The sequence below is a fragment of the Aptenodytes forsteri genome, unplaced genomic scaffold (genome assembly GCF_000699145.1).
Source record: "Aptenodytes forsteri isolate BGI_AS27 unplaced genomic scaffold, ASM69914v1 Scaffold49, whole genome shotgun sequence".
Classification (NCBI taxonomy): Eukaryota; Metazoa; Chordata; class Aves; order Sphenisciformes; family Spheniscidae; genus Aptenodytes; species Aptenodytes forsteri.
The window spans coordinates 4,188,342-4,206,429 of NW_008795125.1; the positions used below are offsets into that span (position 1 = coordinate 4,188,342).

Here is an 18,088-nt window from a genome sequence, read left to right on the forward strand (position 1 = left end):
ATGAACATGTATCTTGAGAGGTGCTTCTATATATGTTGAATAACTGTACTGGAAAGTGTTAAAGGCCAAATTCAGATGGTGAAACTTGTACTGTTCTTAGCTTCTGTGGACAGATAAATTACCCCTTCCGGAACTTGTTCTGTGGCACCAGAATTGCTTCCTGTAACCCAACTAGTTCACCTAGGACTACCTTGAGTGTTCATATAGTGCTGCACTCTAAAGTGTTGATGTTCCTAACTGGTTAAGTTAGAGTAAATATTTTTGACCGTGGTATTACCTACAAATAGAATTAGTGCTTACTCAGCTGATGCCCTGCATGCCTTCTGAGCTGTGTCTGCTTTAGTCACTGTAAGTGCCAGGTAGTACAACAGTGAGCACAGAATAAGTTGAATAAGATAGAAAAAAGAAAAATAGAGTAGGCTGTATAGGACAGTGAGAAGAGGACTTGTGTTTCCTCAGGACAAGGTTCTGCCTTTTTTGACAACTGATGTGCAAAAATGATCAGTTGAACTGATCAATGATTATTTCACTGGGGTTATTGAGTACATACATTTTAGGTACTCATAAGTATGTATTTTATGGTAGGCTTGCAGGGCAGTTCTCATCTCATTTTTTTAATTACAGAATCCTGAAATACATAATTTAACATCCCACTATGGATGCTTTCTGGATATAAAGTAGATAACAGTTTTAGTCCTACTTTGTTATTGAGAGCTTCAGAGTTCTCTACCACAGGTATCTTGATAAGGTGCTTGCAACACTGGATTGTATAGAGATACCCATTTTACCTTGTTATGCATAGCAAACTCTACTTCCAATACTCATGTATGCTTAGTGAAGAGTATCAGTTTTCTTTTTACATGGGCTGAATTTTCAGAACTGTTGAGTGGCCCAAATGGGGTTCTTTGTCCCTTTCAGGTAAAATATGCTTTGGTTGTAAAACTGCTGTCAGGATGAAATCCTGGCTCCACTGATATCAATGGCAAATTCCTAACTTTTTTTAATGGAATCCAGATTGTGCCCACACTTTTCATTAAAGTGAATGCCTTCTCTTTGCAGGTTTAATAAGTCTTTTTGTTCTATGTGTTTTCAGACCTGCTGATACTGTGTGTATTGCGGGGAAGAAGATGCTTTGTCGATATGAGATACAGAGCTGTTTCTTCTTGGCTTTTTTAGCTGTCACAGCTTTCTTCATCAGTGATGCCCAGGGCCAAGGTAAGTCATAAATAAGAAGATGGAGCTTTTCACTCTGATGTGCAGAAATAGAGTTTTTCATTCAAATGCAAGTGTTACTTCCCTCATGCAAGTGTTACTTCCCTCTCAGTAGGATGTGGATCCAGTACTGCTGAAATAAAGCAGTTTTGCTGCTGATCTCAGGGGGGGAGTAGAATTATGTGTTCATGTGTCCTCCTTGAACCTAGTATCTCAAATAGCATAGATCTTTTTGCAAATTCAGGTGTCTCAAAATGAGTTATATGGAACATTTTTTTTTTTACTCTTATTTACATGAAAGTACTGATCAGAAATTGCTGTGACTGTCCTCTACATAATCAAGTAAGTTTGAAGGACCTGCTATGATAATAAGCTTGTATGGAATATGTATTTTTTTCTTTGTTGGAACAGGATCTATTGTAACACATCATATGGTATTGCACAAGACTTAAATGTCACAGTCTACTTCTGCAGCTTTTTTTTTTTTAAATCTTCTTTGTGGGTATTAAAAGATACTGCTGAGATTGTTAGGCTTAAATACTTGTTGGATTGTATCGACAGTGGTTTGATTTCTAGAGAAAATTTATCCTATTGCTTGGGGAAGAAGGGAGGAAGAATGCCAATGAGTTTTTATGATTTCTAAAGAAAGACGTTTCTCTCAACTTTATATTTATGTAATCCCTTTGATATGAGACTGCATAGGCATAACTAGGAGCAGAATTCGATCCTGGGTCTCTTCTAAAGTGTCTTGTATAATGCATTATTCATGAGCACATTCTGAGACTAGTGGCAACTGAGGCTTTCCAAGTTTTGGTAAATGCAAGTAGCAGTGCTGTCCAGTCTGCGTGGCACTCAAGTGCTGGGGAAGCATACCATCTTGGTTGTTTGGGAATCTGCGAGCGTTTTACAAGCCTCTCCCAGAACTTAGGGACACATGTAAGCAGTAATATTTAATGTGGGTGATGTGAGGTGAATGAAGAAATACATGTTCCCAATGTTCAACACATCAATTCTGGTCAGAAATGAGGTCCAGAATGTTTGTGACTTAATGAGGCAATAAAGCAAACCATATGGTTAGTCCTCTCTCTGTGTATTTCAGTCCTAATACATATGGTTAAGATTTGCAAAACAGGATTGGGGATTGAGATCCGTCTCCAGAAAGTTTTGCAAAATTCCTTGAGCTTGGAAAACCATACTCTTTCTCCCACTCTTTTTTTTTGTGTTTTTTTTTTTGTTTTGTTTAAAATGTTGATTTAATTGGTCATATGTAAGGGAGAAAACTCTCAAACTATTAATACAATTAAATGAAGGTCAGAGAGAGTTTTTTCTACAGTCATCACACCAGCAGAAGCTAGAGTTGGTGTACTTGATGAATAATGAATAAAGAACAATACTTCCCTTGTTCTTATACTCTTTCAGCAAGCATCAGCTGCTGAATGCTGTCAGCAGTGTGATACTAAGCTAAGTGGACTATTGCCTTGGCCCCAAATGACTGTTATGCTACACTTAAAGTAATAAGATGTTTCCCAAATCCTTTCTTTTCTCAAGGTTGCCACCCCTTGCAGCAAACTCCTCATACAGCTGGCTAACTATTTACAATTTAATACTGTATGTTTGTCTGTTTTAAGAAATTGCACACTCTGCCAAGGTGTAGGAAGAGCTGGTATTAGTTCCAGCTTGTGTTTCCTTCCTTTGGCAAAGATGCTCAGGTAAAGGTGTGTAATGTGACTTCTTGGAAAGGAGAATATGTTTGGGAGACTGAAGTCAACATGCCTGAAGCTACAACTTTTTCCTTCAACTGAGGAGTTATCTGCGTTGAGCTACATGGTTTTATATCATTTATTGCCTGAATGCTTTATAAACCACATAGTGCCATTCAGTATTTATTCAACAACAGTTAGTTTTTCATCACTGCTGTTTCTTCCTCATTCAGCATAATGTCACTTAAACAACAGCAACAAAAAAAAAATCCAGCTTTTGTCTATTTATGTTCTTATATAGTACACAAAAGTAGTGCTGGGCAAGAAAAATACTTTAGAATTTTCCATTTATTCATAAAGTAACTTGCTTTAAGAATTTTCCTTCTGTATTTAAAGACGGAAACTTTTCTTTGTGTAGCAATAATTTCCATGTGTTACTAATGTAATTGCAGTGCATATTAACTTGTTCAATTCTTATGACAAAAGTAAATTGAAAGCCACAAGGTTTAGTTAGTATCCAGTCTGAGACTATTGGATGACTTGGAGCTGCACATATGCAATTTATGGTATTTTTCCTCTCCATTCAGATACTGAATAGTTCAAAACACTCTTTCCCTAGTTGTCCACAAAAGTCATGTATTTGGAGTGCTAATTTATCTGGTGACATAAACCAAAGCCTTGAACTTGTCTGTAGTTTTCTTTTGGGTGACTGCTCTAATGTTACTGACGGCCATTCACTTTTGCATTCCTGTAAAACCACTTAACAAGCACTAGCTACTGATTTTTATCAGTTAACTGACTCAGCTTGGATTAATTTTTTTCCCTTTCTGCAAGAAGTGAGATTTTGTTCCACAGACAATAAAGGTCCAAAGAAATAAAGATATCCTCTTCAGGTTGGTGAATGTGTAGTAATTCCCATCAATATTTTGTTGTCTGTTCAAGTGTTAGATTTTTAACTTCCTTAGCTATATGTACTTTTCTATGCCAGAACATTAGTCTTTGCACAACTAAGAGACAGTTGAGTATCTGTCTGGTGAATAATTCTTTTCTTCCCTATGGTTAATTGCTGTGTGGGAATGTCCGTTCCCCTGCACTGCCACCTTTGATACAAAAAGTACCCAGTGAAAATTGACTAGTTATGTAAAGACTATTCTGGCACAACTTTTCTAGTCTTTCACATTGTAACTCTGTAGTAAACAGAAAAACTTTTGGTGATTGTGTCCTTCTTTGCTTGTAAGATCTGTGATTGTTTTTTAGGGTCTCCCAAAATTTACCTGGTTTGGTGATGGCTAATAGCAATTAGGCCAGAACTATGCTTCTTTGTTAGAAGGTTGAAAGTAGGATGAAGTGGAATGACAGGGGAAGGAAGAAGATGGCAGAGAAAAGGAACTCCGAAATTCTAAGACACGATTTTTTTGTCAATCCTTGGTGTTACTTTGTTGCTCTCTGCTCTGCCTCTTAATCCCCATACAAATTTACTACTTAAACCTGGTAAAAAAATGTGCAGCATTTTTACACTTGCATACTGTCATTGTTCAAAAGTTTATCCGCTATTCCTTAGACAAAATAAATAATAAAAGGAATTGCATATTTTGCAAACTTCTAGGTATGATTTGTCACTCTTGCTTCATTCAGCCCCAATTCATTGTGAATTATGTATAGCTCAAAGACAGAATGAATCTTGAGAATGAATTAAAAGCTGTAATCCGTAACTACAGTCTGCTTGGCTTTCCAAATTTTTTGCCATAGTCTCTGTCATTTTATTACAATTATAGCATGCTGAATGTTCTTGCAGAAACCTGCCCAGCAAAACATTTTGCAATACAAGGGCCAAATTTTCAAAGAACTGATTTTGTATTTGCAATGATTCCTGCACACACTCTTGCTTGCAGCCTCTCTTTCTCTAAACTTCAGGGAGGTGACAGGCAGTCTGAAGACGAGGTCTGACAAGATTGTGCCCAGCAACTGGGGAAATGCACTGTTTGGGTGTAAGCCCAGTGCTGCGAAACAGAACAGTTTTGAGTGTGTGGAATTGGTGTGCTACCTGCTGTTTCTGTCCCTCTACTTGTTTGCCTCTCTACTTGAGCTTGTTCTTTGAAGTCTTTGAGAATGTGGAGGTGTTACTAAGCTGTTCTTGGTGCTTATGTACTCTCTTCTGTGTTCTGGTATTAAGTCCCTCAAGGCAGAGAACTGCAGAACCTTGCCTTTGGTCTGGCAAAACTGTCCCTTATGGATTGAGAGTCTGGATGCAAGCAAATACATCTCTTGCATTAAACCTCCAGATTTTTACTTCTAAGACCCAAAATGTTTCTAATGGTAGATGACATGAAAAAAACACTACCCCAAATCTCAAAAAACTACAGCCTGCCTCTTTCCTTCTTTCTTCCCCCAAGCTGTTGGAAAAAGTAGCACGTAGGAAAAAGTAATCAGTTCAGGACAGGTCTTTGGCTGCTGCTAGTGCCAGAGCTGCATTGACTGTAGCAGGTCAAATGGAGAGGCCAGAGACTGTTGGCTAGCACGTTCTGCCTGTTGACTCAGATGCTCCGTATGCTGTAATCCTTAAATCTTAGAAATATGAGAACTGTTGGTTTGTTATATCTAGTGGACAAACAAACTGTGGGCATGAGCCTAGTCAGTTAAGAGCTATCTTGGTCCCTGGGGAAAAGAAATTGCCACTTCCCCCCTTCAGATAATTTCCCTTATTTCTTAGACTTACTAACAGAAACCTTAAGGGTGGTAGTGGCAGAGACACCAAGGATTTGGAAGATGAAGGAGAAAGTTCAGGGGGCTGTGGAGGTAGTGGGAAGAGGATGGGTAAGGTTGATGGAGGAGTTTAAGCTTTTCTAGCCCTTTCTGTTGTTCAGCCTCTGGGTAGCTTCCCTGGCTGCCTTTCCCTCTAGATCAGTTAGTTCTGTGAGCCAAACCCTATTCAAATGTATGAAGATTTCCCCTTATTGGCAGCCTTGGATACCACAGGCTGCGCAACTAGCAGCTCTGCTTCAGTTGTTTGCTGTGAAGGGGGGATGTGGCTCCCTGAAGCAGAGTAGAAATGCTATATAGAGTGTTGTCCAGCATCAGTGGAGCTTGCCTGAGCAGAGGGATGCAAAGCTGTGAAAAACTAGTTTATGCGCATAGACGCAAAGTTGCTGATATTGCAGTAACAACGTAGGGTGGATTTTCCATTTGTTCCTCTGTGCGTTGCTTCACTGAAGTATCATCTCTTTCTCAATCATTTCATGCTTTTATTCACTTCACCTGCTGCTTCTATTTGAAACCTAGGTGATGGCACAATACAAATAGAAGCCAGATTTGCTTATCATCCAGATTGCCTGTGTCTAAATCTTGACTAGTGTGTGCATGCCTGCTAGTCTTGATGAGACCGAAGCAGTGCTTGCAGCTGGCAAGTCTGTGTGCTGCTTAGGCCAGGTTTGCAAATTGGGCAGTTCTGTCTTGTGCATGCCTATCTTTCCTCTTTCACAAGGCTTTGAAAATTTGGCCCTGAGTGACCTTAAATGTGGGGAAACACACACGGTAATGCGAGGTAAAGGAGGCTAGGTAATGCATATTGTCAGTGTAAGCAAAGAGAGCAATTTTAATGCCCATATATTAACAAAGAGCATTTTTATTACCAACTTTGCCTGCTAAACTAGAGTCTTAACATCTAACACTGTTTGTCTTTCTGTCCTCTGCTGTTAGGTTGTTAGTTTGTTTTTATAAAGAGATAAATAAAAGGTATGTCTGAGGGAAGTAGTGCACCTGGTGATGTCATTTTACAAACTAATAAACTGATGTATGTGACATTTTGAATAACTTGCATCCTTTATCATTAAAATTTTGTGTTGTCTTCCTATGTGTGTTTATTTTTATGTTTGTTTAAAATTGGCGGTTGCTTTTTATTTGAATTTAAAATGTTGTTTTCTTTCCCCACTTGCAGTGTCCCCACCAACAAGACTAAGATATAATGTAGTCAGTCCTGACAGTGTACAGATCTCTTGGAAAGCCCCCAAAGGGCAATTCACTGGATATAAGCTTCTTGTCACTCCAAGTTCAGGTAAAACGAAAGTCTGTATGTTTTCTTTTAAGGTGAAAGGACTGTCTTCCTAAGGCTGAATAGCTTTTCAGAGGCTAGTGTCATCCTTCAGGACTAAGGAACTGTGAGCAAGCTGTGGATTAGAGTATTGACTGGTCAACAGAAGAGAGAAATCGATCTCACCAGAGTGTGGTCGTAGGCATAGAGTATGGGAATCGAATGCTTAAGGTAGTAGAAGTGCGTGGATGCTAGTTATGCTTCATATGTAGTCCTTGGGAATTGTCATTGATCATCTGTCTTTACCTTTCTTCCAGTGGGGTGTAAGGAAGTTTAGGAAGTGTTCAAGGGAGAGAATAGGAACCCTATTTCAGTCAAAGCTTTGAGGTGGATGTCCCTGGGCCTTCTCCCATAGTGAGCTCCCCAGAAAAGACGAGAAAGATTTTTAGACCAAACTTTAAAAAAAACAACCAAACAATTTTTAAAATTTTTTTTGAATGAAAACTTGAAATGTGAAGATAGGCAACAAAGTGGCTATATCAGGCTACCTGTGTAAAGGTACTACTTCCGTACATGTTTAAATTTAGATGTAGTACACTTTTAACGTACAGCTAAAATATGTATTTGTACATATTTGTATACAATGTTTATATATATGTATACATAGAAATGTTTAATATTTTATTTATACATGAGAATTTCCTTGCCCAAAGGAAGGGGGCAAAGAGGATATTCAGAGAAGATATGGGTACCTTGGGGTAAGAATTGGCAGCCAATCACAGAGCAGTGTGAAAGCCTATGGGTATGATGTTCCCAAACTTGACAGCTTTTTGTCAAATATTTCTTTTTTTCTTAATTAATAGGTTTGCTGGACACCGTGGCTATTCCATGAGGTCCAGATACAAAGGCTGATTGATTGATTTTAGAGTGTTTCTATCTAAGAAAACTGGTCCGAGTCTTTGGTCAGGCTGCCTGACTTCTTGCTTTTCTGGGATGACCTCTGGCCTGGCTGTATGTCCCAAAAGTGGGAACACTTGGGTCATTGTAGAGCTTGAGGTAGTTTTAAGTCATTACATTTACCGTGCAATAAGAAAAGCAAAGAAAGTTATGTATTTGTGGGTTTTTTTTGTCTTTTCTCTTACAGGTGGAAAAACCAATCAATTAATTCTTCAAAACACTGCAACCAAAGCAATTATTCAAGGTCTTATACCAGACCAAAACTATGCCCTTCAGATCATTGCATTCAGTGAAGACAAGGAGAGTAAGCCAGCACAAGGCCAGTTCAGAAGTATGTGTTGTCTTATGCCTGACATGCAGAATTTATCAGATATTTAACGTAACATGAAATTGTAACAAAGTCTGACACAAAGGGGGACAATGGAAAAACAGTTTCTTCTGTGGCGGAAGGCTAATCAGAACCACAGGTTTTAACTGGTACATATACTGCTGGAGGCCTGAATTGATCCAGTCGCTCTTGCACAGGAGATTCTTGCTTTGGGCATCTTTGTTTCCATTGGTTTGGAATCGCTTTCTTCCCCATTCCATTATGAAATTAGCCAGTATCTCGTGGAAAAGAATCTTCAGTGAGCGGAAATAAAAAGAGAAGTGATATGTTCTGATACTTGAAAAACTTCCTTCCGTTCTTCCAACTTTTTATTAAAACATTCTTACAGCTGTGCCAACTGGCAGCTAGTTGCTAGTTCAATGATACTATGAAAGGCTAAATTCTTACTGGTCTTCAGCTGTCAAGTATGTTTACAAATTATGCTTAAGACTTTTTTATCTGACCTACACATACTCTTAATGTGTGTATCATAGTGATATATATGTCTTAGCTGATTTGTCTTGATCTGCATCTTCAACAGTTCAGTTAAATAAGATCAGTGGAGATTTGGTCAATAAAGACAAAAATGAGACAGTCTGGGAGTACAGTTGAAAACCTACTGAATTCCCTTGACACTGAATATTTCTCACTGTCATTGCTAAACCACCTTTCTCTTAGAACCAGCACAAAATAAAATCTGCTGACTGCTTGATGTGGTGTGTGTCAGTCTTTCTAGCTTTTCATCGCTGCAACGGTGTGTTTACTACTTTAAGTTCTATCCTGGTTAGGAAACCCACAAAACCACAGATTACTTTAGCATTAAAGAGCAGCCCACAGAAAGCTACACCAACTTCTATAATATTAGGTGTGGCTGTTTTTTAAATTACCTCTATTCTTCAGCTTCAGGAAAAGTAGAGCTGGCAACTTGATTTAAGAATATGAGGGTTATGTTCTATTTAGTATACTGTTTCTTTGCTGCAGGTGAAAACATGTAGTACTTAATGAGGCTGGAGTTTCATTTGACAATATGATGCCTTGCATGAGTAAAACCGGATACAGCATGTATACAAACCCTTCTTTTTTGCTATCCTGTATTCTGTGGTTTTTTCCCCTTTTCTGAAAGTGATCACTAATTCTTGAGATGAAAAAAGATCAAACATATACAAAGCTTTGAGAATATCCTCTGGTTTTTAGTGCATTGGAAGTATGTTTTTAATGCTGCTGAGTTGTAACTGATGTACAAAGAATTCTCAAGACTACAATAAAATGTTATTGTTAAAAGAGTATTCCTCTTTATATAGCCAGGTATACTTTCTTATTCTAGTGCTGCTTGTAAGTTATTGTACATAATATGTAATGAACAAAGATCACGGGAATTTTTTCCTTTTAAAATGCAGCTGTAAAAACATGCACTAGATAAGATTTATTTTTTTTTTTGTCTGCGTAAATATGTGAGTAAAACTGGTGTCGTCTTGTCTGCTCTTCCTATGTGGTTAGAATTTTGACAGTTAGAAATGGCTTTTCTAAATCCAGAAATCTCTGTCAGGATGTCACCAACTTGTCTCCTGTGAGCATTTTCAGACTTTTGTACTGTTTCTCTGGAGACTTGCCGCTCAACAGCACTAGCATTAGAGGAGGTCATCAAGCAGCTCTTTAGCTTGCTCTTAGCCTTTTCTCAAAGGAATGCTATTAGAAGGCTAAGCAATGGCATCCTTTCTGACTAGTATTACTCTGGTAATTTCACCTCTTTTATTTTAGTTGGAGACTTGTTTAGGTAAGGATTAAACCCAGACTTCTGAGAAAGACCTGATGTCATCGTGGTTTTATCTGTAACCCAGCTAATAACCAAGATCTACCTTGGTAAAAGCTGACTCCTCAGCAAGCTTGTGGATCTGAATTTGCTTCTGAATCAGTTTCACAACCGTTCGCTAAAGGTAGAGGTGATGTACAGGTACACATGCTGTGTTAGTAAGGAGAGGAGTCAAAACTTCAGCTATTTTTTCACCAGTTTTCCTACCTCTATACCTGGAGTGCGAGGGCTGTAGGTTCTGCAGAAGGTTATCATGCTGAGAAGGTCACACTCAGATGTTTGACAATGGCTTGTTGTCTTCCTACGACTTTAGGATGGTCTTGTGATTATATTTTGGATTGGAAGTTAGAGCACTCCTGGCTATTTCAGATATTCCATATACTATTGGGTAAATGAGCGAAATCCATTTGACTTTGGTTCCACTTCTGTAAAACAGAATACGTGTATTGTCTATTTTATAGCGTATGTTTTCAAGAGACGGATAACCTTCTTTCACCCTCTCACAGTGGTGGTTTTTTTTTTTTTGAACGATGTAGCACGGAGAGACTGATCCTGGCTAAGGCTCAGTGCCTGCTTGGATGAATGTCGGTCATAATCCAGCTCTACATAAGCTGAAGATTTTAATTGGAGTAGAATTTTATTTTCTATGAAAGATATTCTCTGTTTCATTCTTACAAGCTGTTCCTGGCCATTTTAGACAGCTGGGGCATTGACACCAATTAGCATTCTAAGGAAAATCTTCAAGGATTTTTTTTTTTTTTTTTTAATAATATGTGACTTTAGCAATGATTTTGCCAGAATCTTTCAGACTATGAGTAGAGTGATACTGGCTACTAATGCAATATTAGGAATTGCTAATCCAGCTGAGTTCTGCTTGGCTGTTATGAGAGATTTGGGACATAATAAGGGAGGTATCCCACCCACTTGTGGGACAGGAAACTGTTGAAGTCTGAGCTTTGGAGCAACTGTGCTCTCATGGGACTATTTGGTGCCCTGAACACAGATTTGGGCATGGGATCTAAGCTGATTCTTTAAAGAGGATAATGTAACAGCTGGCTTATGTGCTTTTGTGTTGAATGACTTGGAGTGGAACTCTGCAATGCTGGACTTTCCCCAGCTAGCTTTGCCAATTTTCTGGGCTATATTTCCAGTGCTGGATCTTGTCAGCGTGGGCTTGGGTGCTGATGTCACTGTATTTGGACTCTCCTGTGTGAAGAGGGTCACTTTTGAGAACTTTAATGGTGATAGGATGGGGAAAGATTCATAAAAAGAATAAACCCAAAGAGAGGGAGGGAAAACCCAGTAACAGTCACTTGTTACCTAAGCATATTGCAAGATGTTGCATGCAACTTCGTTATCTGGAAGAAGAAAATTACATGCTTCTGACTGCACTGTTTCTAGTTTGATTGATTATTTTTTTCCCCCCTTACTTTCCAGTTAAAGATATAGAGAGAAGAAAAGAAACAAGTAAATCCAAGGTGAAGGATCCAGAAAAAACAAATGCGAATAAACCAGCTCCAGAAGGTCAGATCATAACACATATGACTTGTGTGATATTCTGAAAATAATCAGCTTTTTTATTTAACTTAGCTATTGTATAGACTTTCGTTAAGTCACTACTTTAAACCTGCTTCCCAGGGTTAAGTTAAACAGAAGGGAAAAATCAGTATTTTCAGGAATATTGGAGAGTTGCTACAACAGAGGTATTGCTTTTAGTTCTGTGTTTTGCTTTATCACATTATACAGTAAGCACTAAATACCACCATGAATAGCATAAAAGCAGTCTTTGAACCCACATTAAAAAACATGTTGCCTGTACTTCCCCACTGGGTGCACTTTGAGTAGTGAAAGAATCGTGCATGCCTCTGTGTGTGTATATACATAATAATAATTTCATATCATCTTGGCTGCAAGACAGACTTGCAGTATTAATTCCCACCTAAATTGGTATTATTGTATAATTAGGCACATAATAACTTGATAACTCTGTCCTAATGTAGGTCATATACATGAAAACATTTGAAATATTTTGAGGGGAAAAAAAGGAGTTCATTTTGTCTGGTTGCAAGGAGCCAATCTTCTGGTGAGATGTGATATTACTTGTCATGAGAAGCTCGTCTAGTACGGACAGTAAAATCTATTTCCAGCTTAATATATAATTCTATTTCCTGTTATTCTAAAATTCAAATAGCATCTTCTTTATGAAGTAACCCCAGCGATAAATATTCCCTTCAGTGGTTATGTATGATGTACAGAACAAGCACAGATGAGAATAGCTTGATATGACCTTAAATAGTCTCTCTGTGAATAAGTTGGACAGTTTGAAGGATCCCATATCTCCCGTCCCTTTTAGCTTTGTCACCTACTAATGCAAGTATCGAAGACCTCACCCAAAGCTCCTTGAAGCCCATGCTAAGTTTTCTCAACTTCAGTGGGTTTTTCTTCTTACCATACATACTTTGTGTCATGTTGTATTTATTAACTCTATACAAGTTTGTTTCCATACAGCATTTCTCAAGCCAAAGCACCCTTGAATTCATCACATTGGGTGCATTGGGGAAAATGTTAGCTAGTATTAGAGAATACTCTTAAAGAAGCAAGTTATATCTGCTAGAGCATGATGGGGTAGTGGATAGGTCATCTTTCTTTCATGTCTAGAGGAATAGAGTTGGAAGAAATGAAAGAACTAAAGAAGGAAAATGTGATTTGTTTTCTTAATGAAGGACAAGTGATAAAAGTTGAAGGAGGGAAAACTGGGCCTGTAATAGGAAAATGTTGATTAAATGCAGACAGAAGAAAGTGTCTGCCAGACTGTGGGAGAGGATTTATGCTTTTTCATGGAGTAGGGGCAAAAATACAGTTGGCAAGAGGAGATTGGCTCTGCAGTCTCTCCCTTTTTAGGATTCTTGTTTACTTGTGAAGTCTTTAGCTCAATTGCTTTCCTCCTCCCCGCACAACTTTTTACTCATCTAAACTTCTTCAGTTGTATTGGGGCAGTTTGTATCAGAGCAAAATACACTTCCATCCAGCACTTATGAAAAGCTATTGCCTTACACTTACTGTAGCAGGTTTTACTAGAAAACTGGGGTATATATTTGAAAGAAAGGCAAAACTTACAAACTTCTCGATCAGCAAAACTGACCAAAAATAAAAAATGTTATGCTAATTTTTATGAATTCTTATTTTGTTTAGCCCTATTCCCAACCCAGCTATATTTTAATGTAAAGTAATAGACTTTTTTCCTACTGTCTAGCTATTGCATATTTCTTCCCTTTGCGCAGTATAATGATTATTCAAAGTGATGGAGATTCCAACTGAATGACTTCAGTGGGTGTAGGGTGAGAGTCCAAGCAAAAACGTTGTGCAGAAATAACAGCATCAGCAAAAAATGTGTAGCTGGGATAGAAGTGAATTCAGAACTGATACACAAAGAGTAATGGTATCAAAACTTTCCTAGTTTAATATATAAAGACCGTTCTACCTCAAATTGAAATTGGATCAAAAAAAATAAGGAAGAGTCTGTGAAAGAAATGGATTAAAGAAATAAGAGCAAAATTTTGTGGCAAAACCATGAAGGATAACTTGCTCCTCTGCAGATGTTTGACAGGAAATGATTTGAGTATGACCAAATTAATTCAGGCCAGCAGTTAATTGGTTTCATACCGATTTAGTATATGGCTAAATTTGATGGATTTAATAGCAACCCTGATACATACTGTGTCTGTGTTATATCCTTGATCAAGTTGGTAAGACCTTAGGAGTTAACAGTACAAAAGAAATTATTAGGTAGTATAATACCTTATCTGAAAACAAGAGCAGTCTTTGCCCACAAAACAAATTGAAAACAACCGTTGTCCAGATTGGTATTGTCAGTGGTTGTGGCTTCTGCTCTTGCCTTGACTGAAAGAATAGCAAAAGCCTATTTCACCATTTCTGCAAGTATTAGAGTCAAGTTTTGATGTAAGGAGGTGCCTTCTGTGAACATCTGCCCCACTTGCTACAGAAGGATGTTTTTATAATAAGAAACTAGAGTGTCTTTGCAAGCCTTAGAAAGGCAAAGGTCATCAGTCATTCTCCAGTGTGAATATTAGGACAGATTTGGCATTTAGTAGGCCAGAAATCAATGTTTTGGGACAAAACTAATAGAGCACAGCAATGCACTTCTCAGTGTGTATGAAAAAGCATGTGGACTCTGTCAATAATGCAAGGTCCAGTTTGTGCATTATGGTAACTCATGTATCCTGCTGATTTTCCTGAAAGGCACAAAAGGCGCATAATCATAGAAATCTGTTGTTTATAAATACTTAGCTAATATACTTTCTTCAGGGTCACATCATAATCCCTAGAAATTTCACTTTCAATTTCACTGGGACAAAGATTTCACCATAACCCTTCTACTCATAGGAACGAGCTCTTCACTAAGAAATACAAGACGGATATCTATATTAATGATTCCAGATGGTTTCAAAGCTTCTCACTCTTATTTTCATCTGTGGTTTGGAGGACTGATTCTGCAGTGTTGTCTGCTATTTGATTACCAACTGTCTGAGGCTCTAGGTAGTGCTGGGAGGTGTGGATGTCTTCTCCTAAACTCCCAAATTTACCTTTTTTTTCTGTCCTTAAATTAGATTGTATTTGGGTTTCGCTCTGTCTTTATGGAACTCTGTCAGTGGCCTCTGTGGCTTGCTAGTAATTTTTCCAGCAGCTTCAGTAACCTAGATTAAAATTTTCCATCTATTGTGTCCTGCCCATTCAAGTAGTTTGAAAAGATTTACTCTTTTCTTTCCTGCTCTTAAGTACTGTGCTCTTATCTCAAACAAACCTCCAGTGTATATCCAGTAATGTCATTGTGCCAAATTAATTCAGGTTCAATGTCTAGCACTCATCCATCAAATGTTCACTTTATATTTGATTTCCAGAAACCTTCTCTAGTTCTTCTGCACAACCACTTTCAAGTCTTGAATCTCCTTTCCATATTTTTCAGAACCTGTCAGTTTTCAGCTTAGGGATTTATCGCTGCTGTGCATGCTTATATTAATAATGTCAGAAGCCTTTTCTCTTTCTCTCTGTTGAGATAAAGCTCACAGATACAGCCTCTTTCAGCACGCACTGATATTTGAGTACTTGTACCCTGGCGCTTCTCCAACTCCCTCATGTACAAAGCTCCTTTCTGTACAGCAACAGGGGTTAATACATTCTGTGCCTTCTCAGATGTTTTACAGTTTCTCAGAGAGCTTCTACAAGTGATTCTCTAATCAAATCCCTTTGGGGCGGGGAGAATCACAGTGTTTTGACTATATCCTGTGGCAAATATGCGACTATATCCTTTCTCTGCAGAGTATTTCTCTGTGTGTCTGAAATGTTTTTAGCCATCCATTTCAATAAAAACAACAGAACACCGAGGGCTAGCTTTATTTTCTTGCTTGTTGACTTTGTTTTGGGGTTTTTTAGTTGAGAGGTGTGGTGGCTTAGCCTAGGCTAGCAGACAAACTCCCACCTAGCTGCTTGCTCGCTCGCCTCCCCAGCAGGGAGGGAGAGCAGAGGAAGAACAGGAATGAAAAAGCTCATGGGTTGAGATAAAGACAGGGAGACTGCTTACCATTTACCATGGTAGGCAAACAGAGTCAACTGGGAGAAAATTTACTTAATTTATTGCCAATTAAAATAATTTTTAAAAATGCTAATGCGGGTAGTGGGAAACAAAAAAGACAAACATTAAAACAACAGCTTTCCTCCCTGCTTTCCCAGGCTCAACTTGACCTCCTCCCTCCTCCCAGGCTCCTCTCCTCCTCCCTTGTTACCACTGCAGGTTACACTCAGTCCAAGTCCCTTCAGAGAGGAAGCAAGTGGTGCAAAAGGGATGTTGTGGTGTTATGATCAGGACGTCGTGGTTTCTGTCTGCCATTCCTTTTTTCTCACACCTTTCTTCTCCTCTGGTGTGTGTCCTCCGCATACTGCAGGGAATGTCTGCTCCACCATGGAGCACCTCTTCCTCTGACCTTGGGGTTCCCTCTGCTGTTTCTCGCTCCTTTTTTTTCCCCCCTTCTCTCTCTGCCTGGCATTTTCTGCCAGTTCTTAAATATGTTTTTTCCAGAGGTGCCACCAGCTGTGCACAGGGCCGCCCCTGGCCTCTTCTCAAAAAGGCCACCCCTGCAGCCTCCCTGCTGCCAAACCTGGGCATAGACACCTAATACAAGAGGCAGGCGCTCTATTAATTCTCTACTAGAGTAAAGCGTTTACACAGTCTCAAACCTTTCCTGTTCAGAAATTCCCTTATGCAAATCTCAAATTGAGATGATTTAGGACAGCATAGAGCATGTATGGATGAGAAACTTCTGAATCAAGTTTTTGCAGGATAAGCCTTCTACAGAGTGTAGACTAAAACGATGAGAAATAAGCTCCCATAAAAGATTATGTGACTTATGTATGATGCAATATAACAGTTACTATCTCATAGTAAAATGCATGTAATATAGTCATATAGCAAGTATGACTTGTTATGGAGGTCAGAGATCTTCACTGCACAGCACAGAACAGGCTAGTTCAGCCTTCCCGAATGAAAATTGCATTTCGTTCCTGGAGCAAGTCCATTAGGGGCAGCTGTGGTTTTTTTACCGATTCCTGTGAAAATCTAGTGACGTGTGGCCTAGTTAAAAAGCCTGGGAGAACTGCAGCTTTTTAAATCCCTTAGATGCTTCTTTCTGATGGAGTCACCTTTACCACATACCAGGAACCAAACTGGCAGAACATTACCTGAGCTGCCTGGGCTGGTGTGGGGCCAGCTGGATGACCTGAGAAAAGGGGTTTTGCCCCTCAGTTCCCTGCCCAAATGGAGTATACAAGAGGAAGCTCTAGGATAAATCAACTGACAATAAAAGCTAGAGTTTCTCATCACAGAAGACTGAGACAAGCAGGTAGAAGTTTAGGAAAGAAAATTTGTAGCTAATCTGTTGGGTCATGAGTATAGAAAGGACAACTTGGGAATGGAAAAATTAGACACTGCGTGAGTGAAAAATAATGTAGAAGTCATAGTGGGCCTCAGAGATAGGAAAAAAACTGCAGAAGCTCTTTTTAATGAGCTGTGTAATGCCATACTTTGTCTGCCACAAAGTATAATAGAAAGGTCCAGATGCCAGGTTATATTATCCGTATGTAGGTAATATAACATGAACTAATGTTAAAAACATTGAATAGTGACTTCATGTGTCTTGATCGATATTCCTGCATTTGTATATTAATTTAAATATAAAAGTTTTTGAGGAAGAGGTAAAAATGACTGTAAGGATAAACAAATGTTTCCTTTGAAAGAATTTAATATTATTAGTGACCTTTACTAATGACCTTTAGTGAATTTAATATTATTAGTGTTATTATTATTATTATCATGCATACAGATATGTATACGTACAAGTTATAAATATCATGGAGAATGGCTGCTCATTCAGTCAGAGTTCCCCCTGACACATGCTGGTCCCACTCTCCTCTTTGTTTTCTTCAGTACTCAGTGCTGCACAGAGAAGAGATTTTTGGTTGTATTGTACTAAATTTCAAATTTTTAGCACTTTCAGGGTTCAGTATCATAAAGTCTCCTGGAAAGAGACCTGAAGTCATCTGTCATGTGATACTTACCTGCTAAGTATTAATAGGAATAAGTATGCCTGCAGTTTCTTTCAGGTGTGTGTGCTCTGTCAGTGCTCTGAATCATGCAGAAACAATGTCTCTTTGGTGCTGGATCTTTTGTAGTTTTTCTTGTGAACATAACTTTTAGCTTCCTGGTCTATGTCTAGAAAATAGGTGGAGTTCTTAGCTGCCTGCAAAAACTATGTAGACTTATCCAAAGTTACTCTGTCTTGCAGTGAGATAGTTTTTGATTTTTTTTTTGTCTTCCCAATGTATTTTACATTATTAGTGATACTATTATTTACATTATTTCTACAATCTTTCAAAGTAAATGATTTTTTTCCTAATATTTTTTCTTCCAGTGCTGTGCACACTATCAGATAATGCAAAAGGCA

The 18,088-nt window shown here is 38.5% G+C and overlaps 1 protein-coding gene across 1 annotated transcript in view; it reads left to right on the top strand.

Annotated features, from left to right (window-relative positions):
- The first annotated feature begins 1,115 nt into the window (after nt 1–1,115).
- The window catches only part of COL14A1 (collagen type XIV alpha 1 chain), a 124,819-nt gene continuing 107,846 nt past the window's right edge, over nt 1,116–18,088 (top strand). Inside the window, exons 1-4 of the mRNA XM_009277215.2 lie at nt 1,116–1,215; nt 6,847–6,963; nt 8,084–8,227; nt 11,511–11,597. Of these exons, the coding sequence (XP_009275490.1) occupies nt 1,128–1,215; nt 6,847–6,963; nt 8,084–8,227; nt 11,511–11,597 (436 nt within the window). The 5' untranslated portion in view covers nt 1,116–1,127. The remainder of the gene's footprint in view (nt 1,216–6,846; nt 6,964–8,083; nt 8,228–11,510; nt 11,598–18,088) is intronic.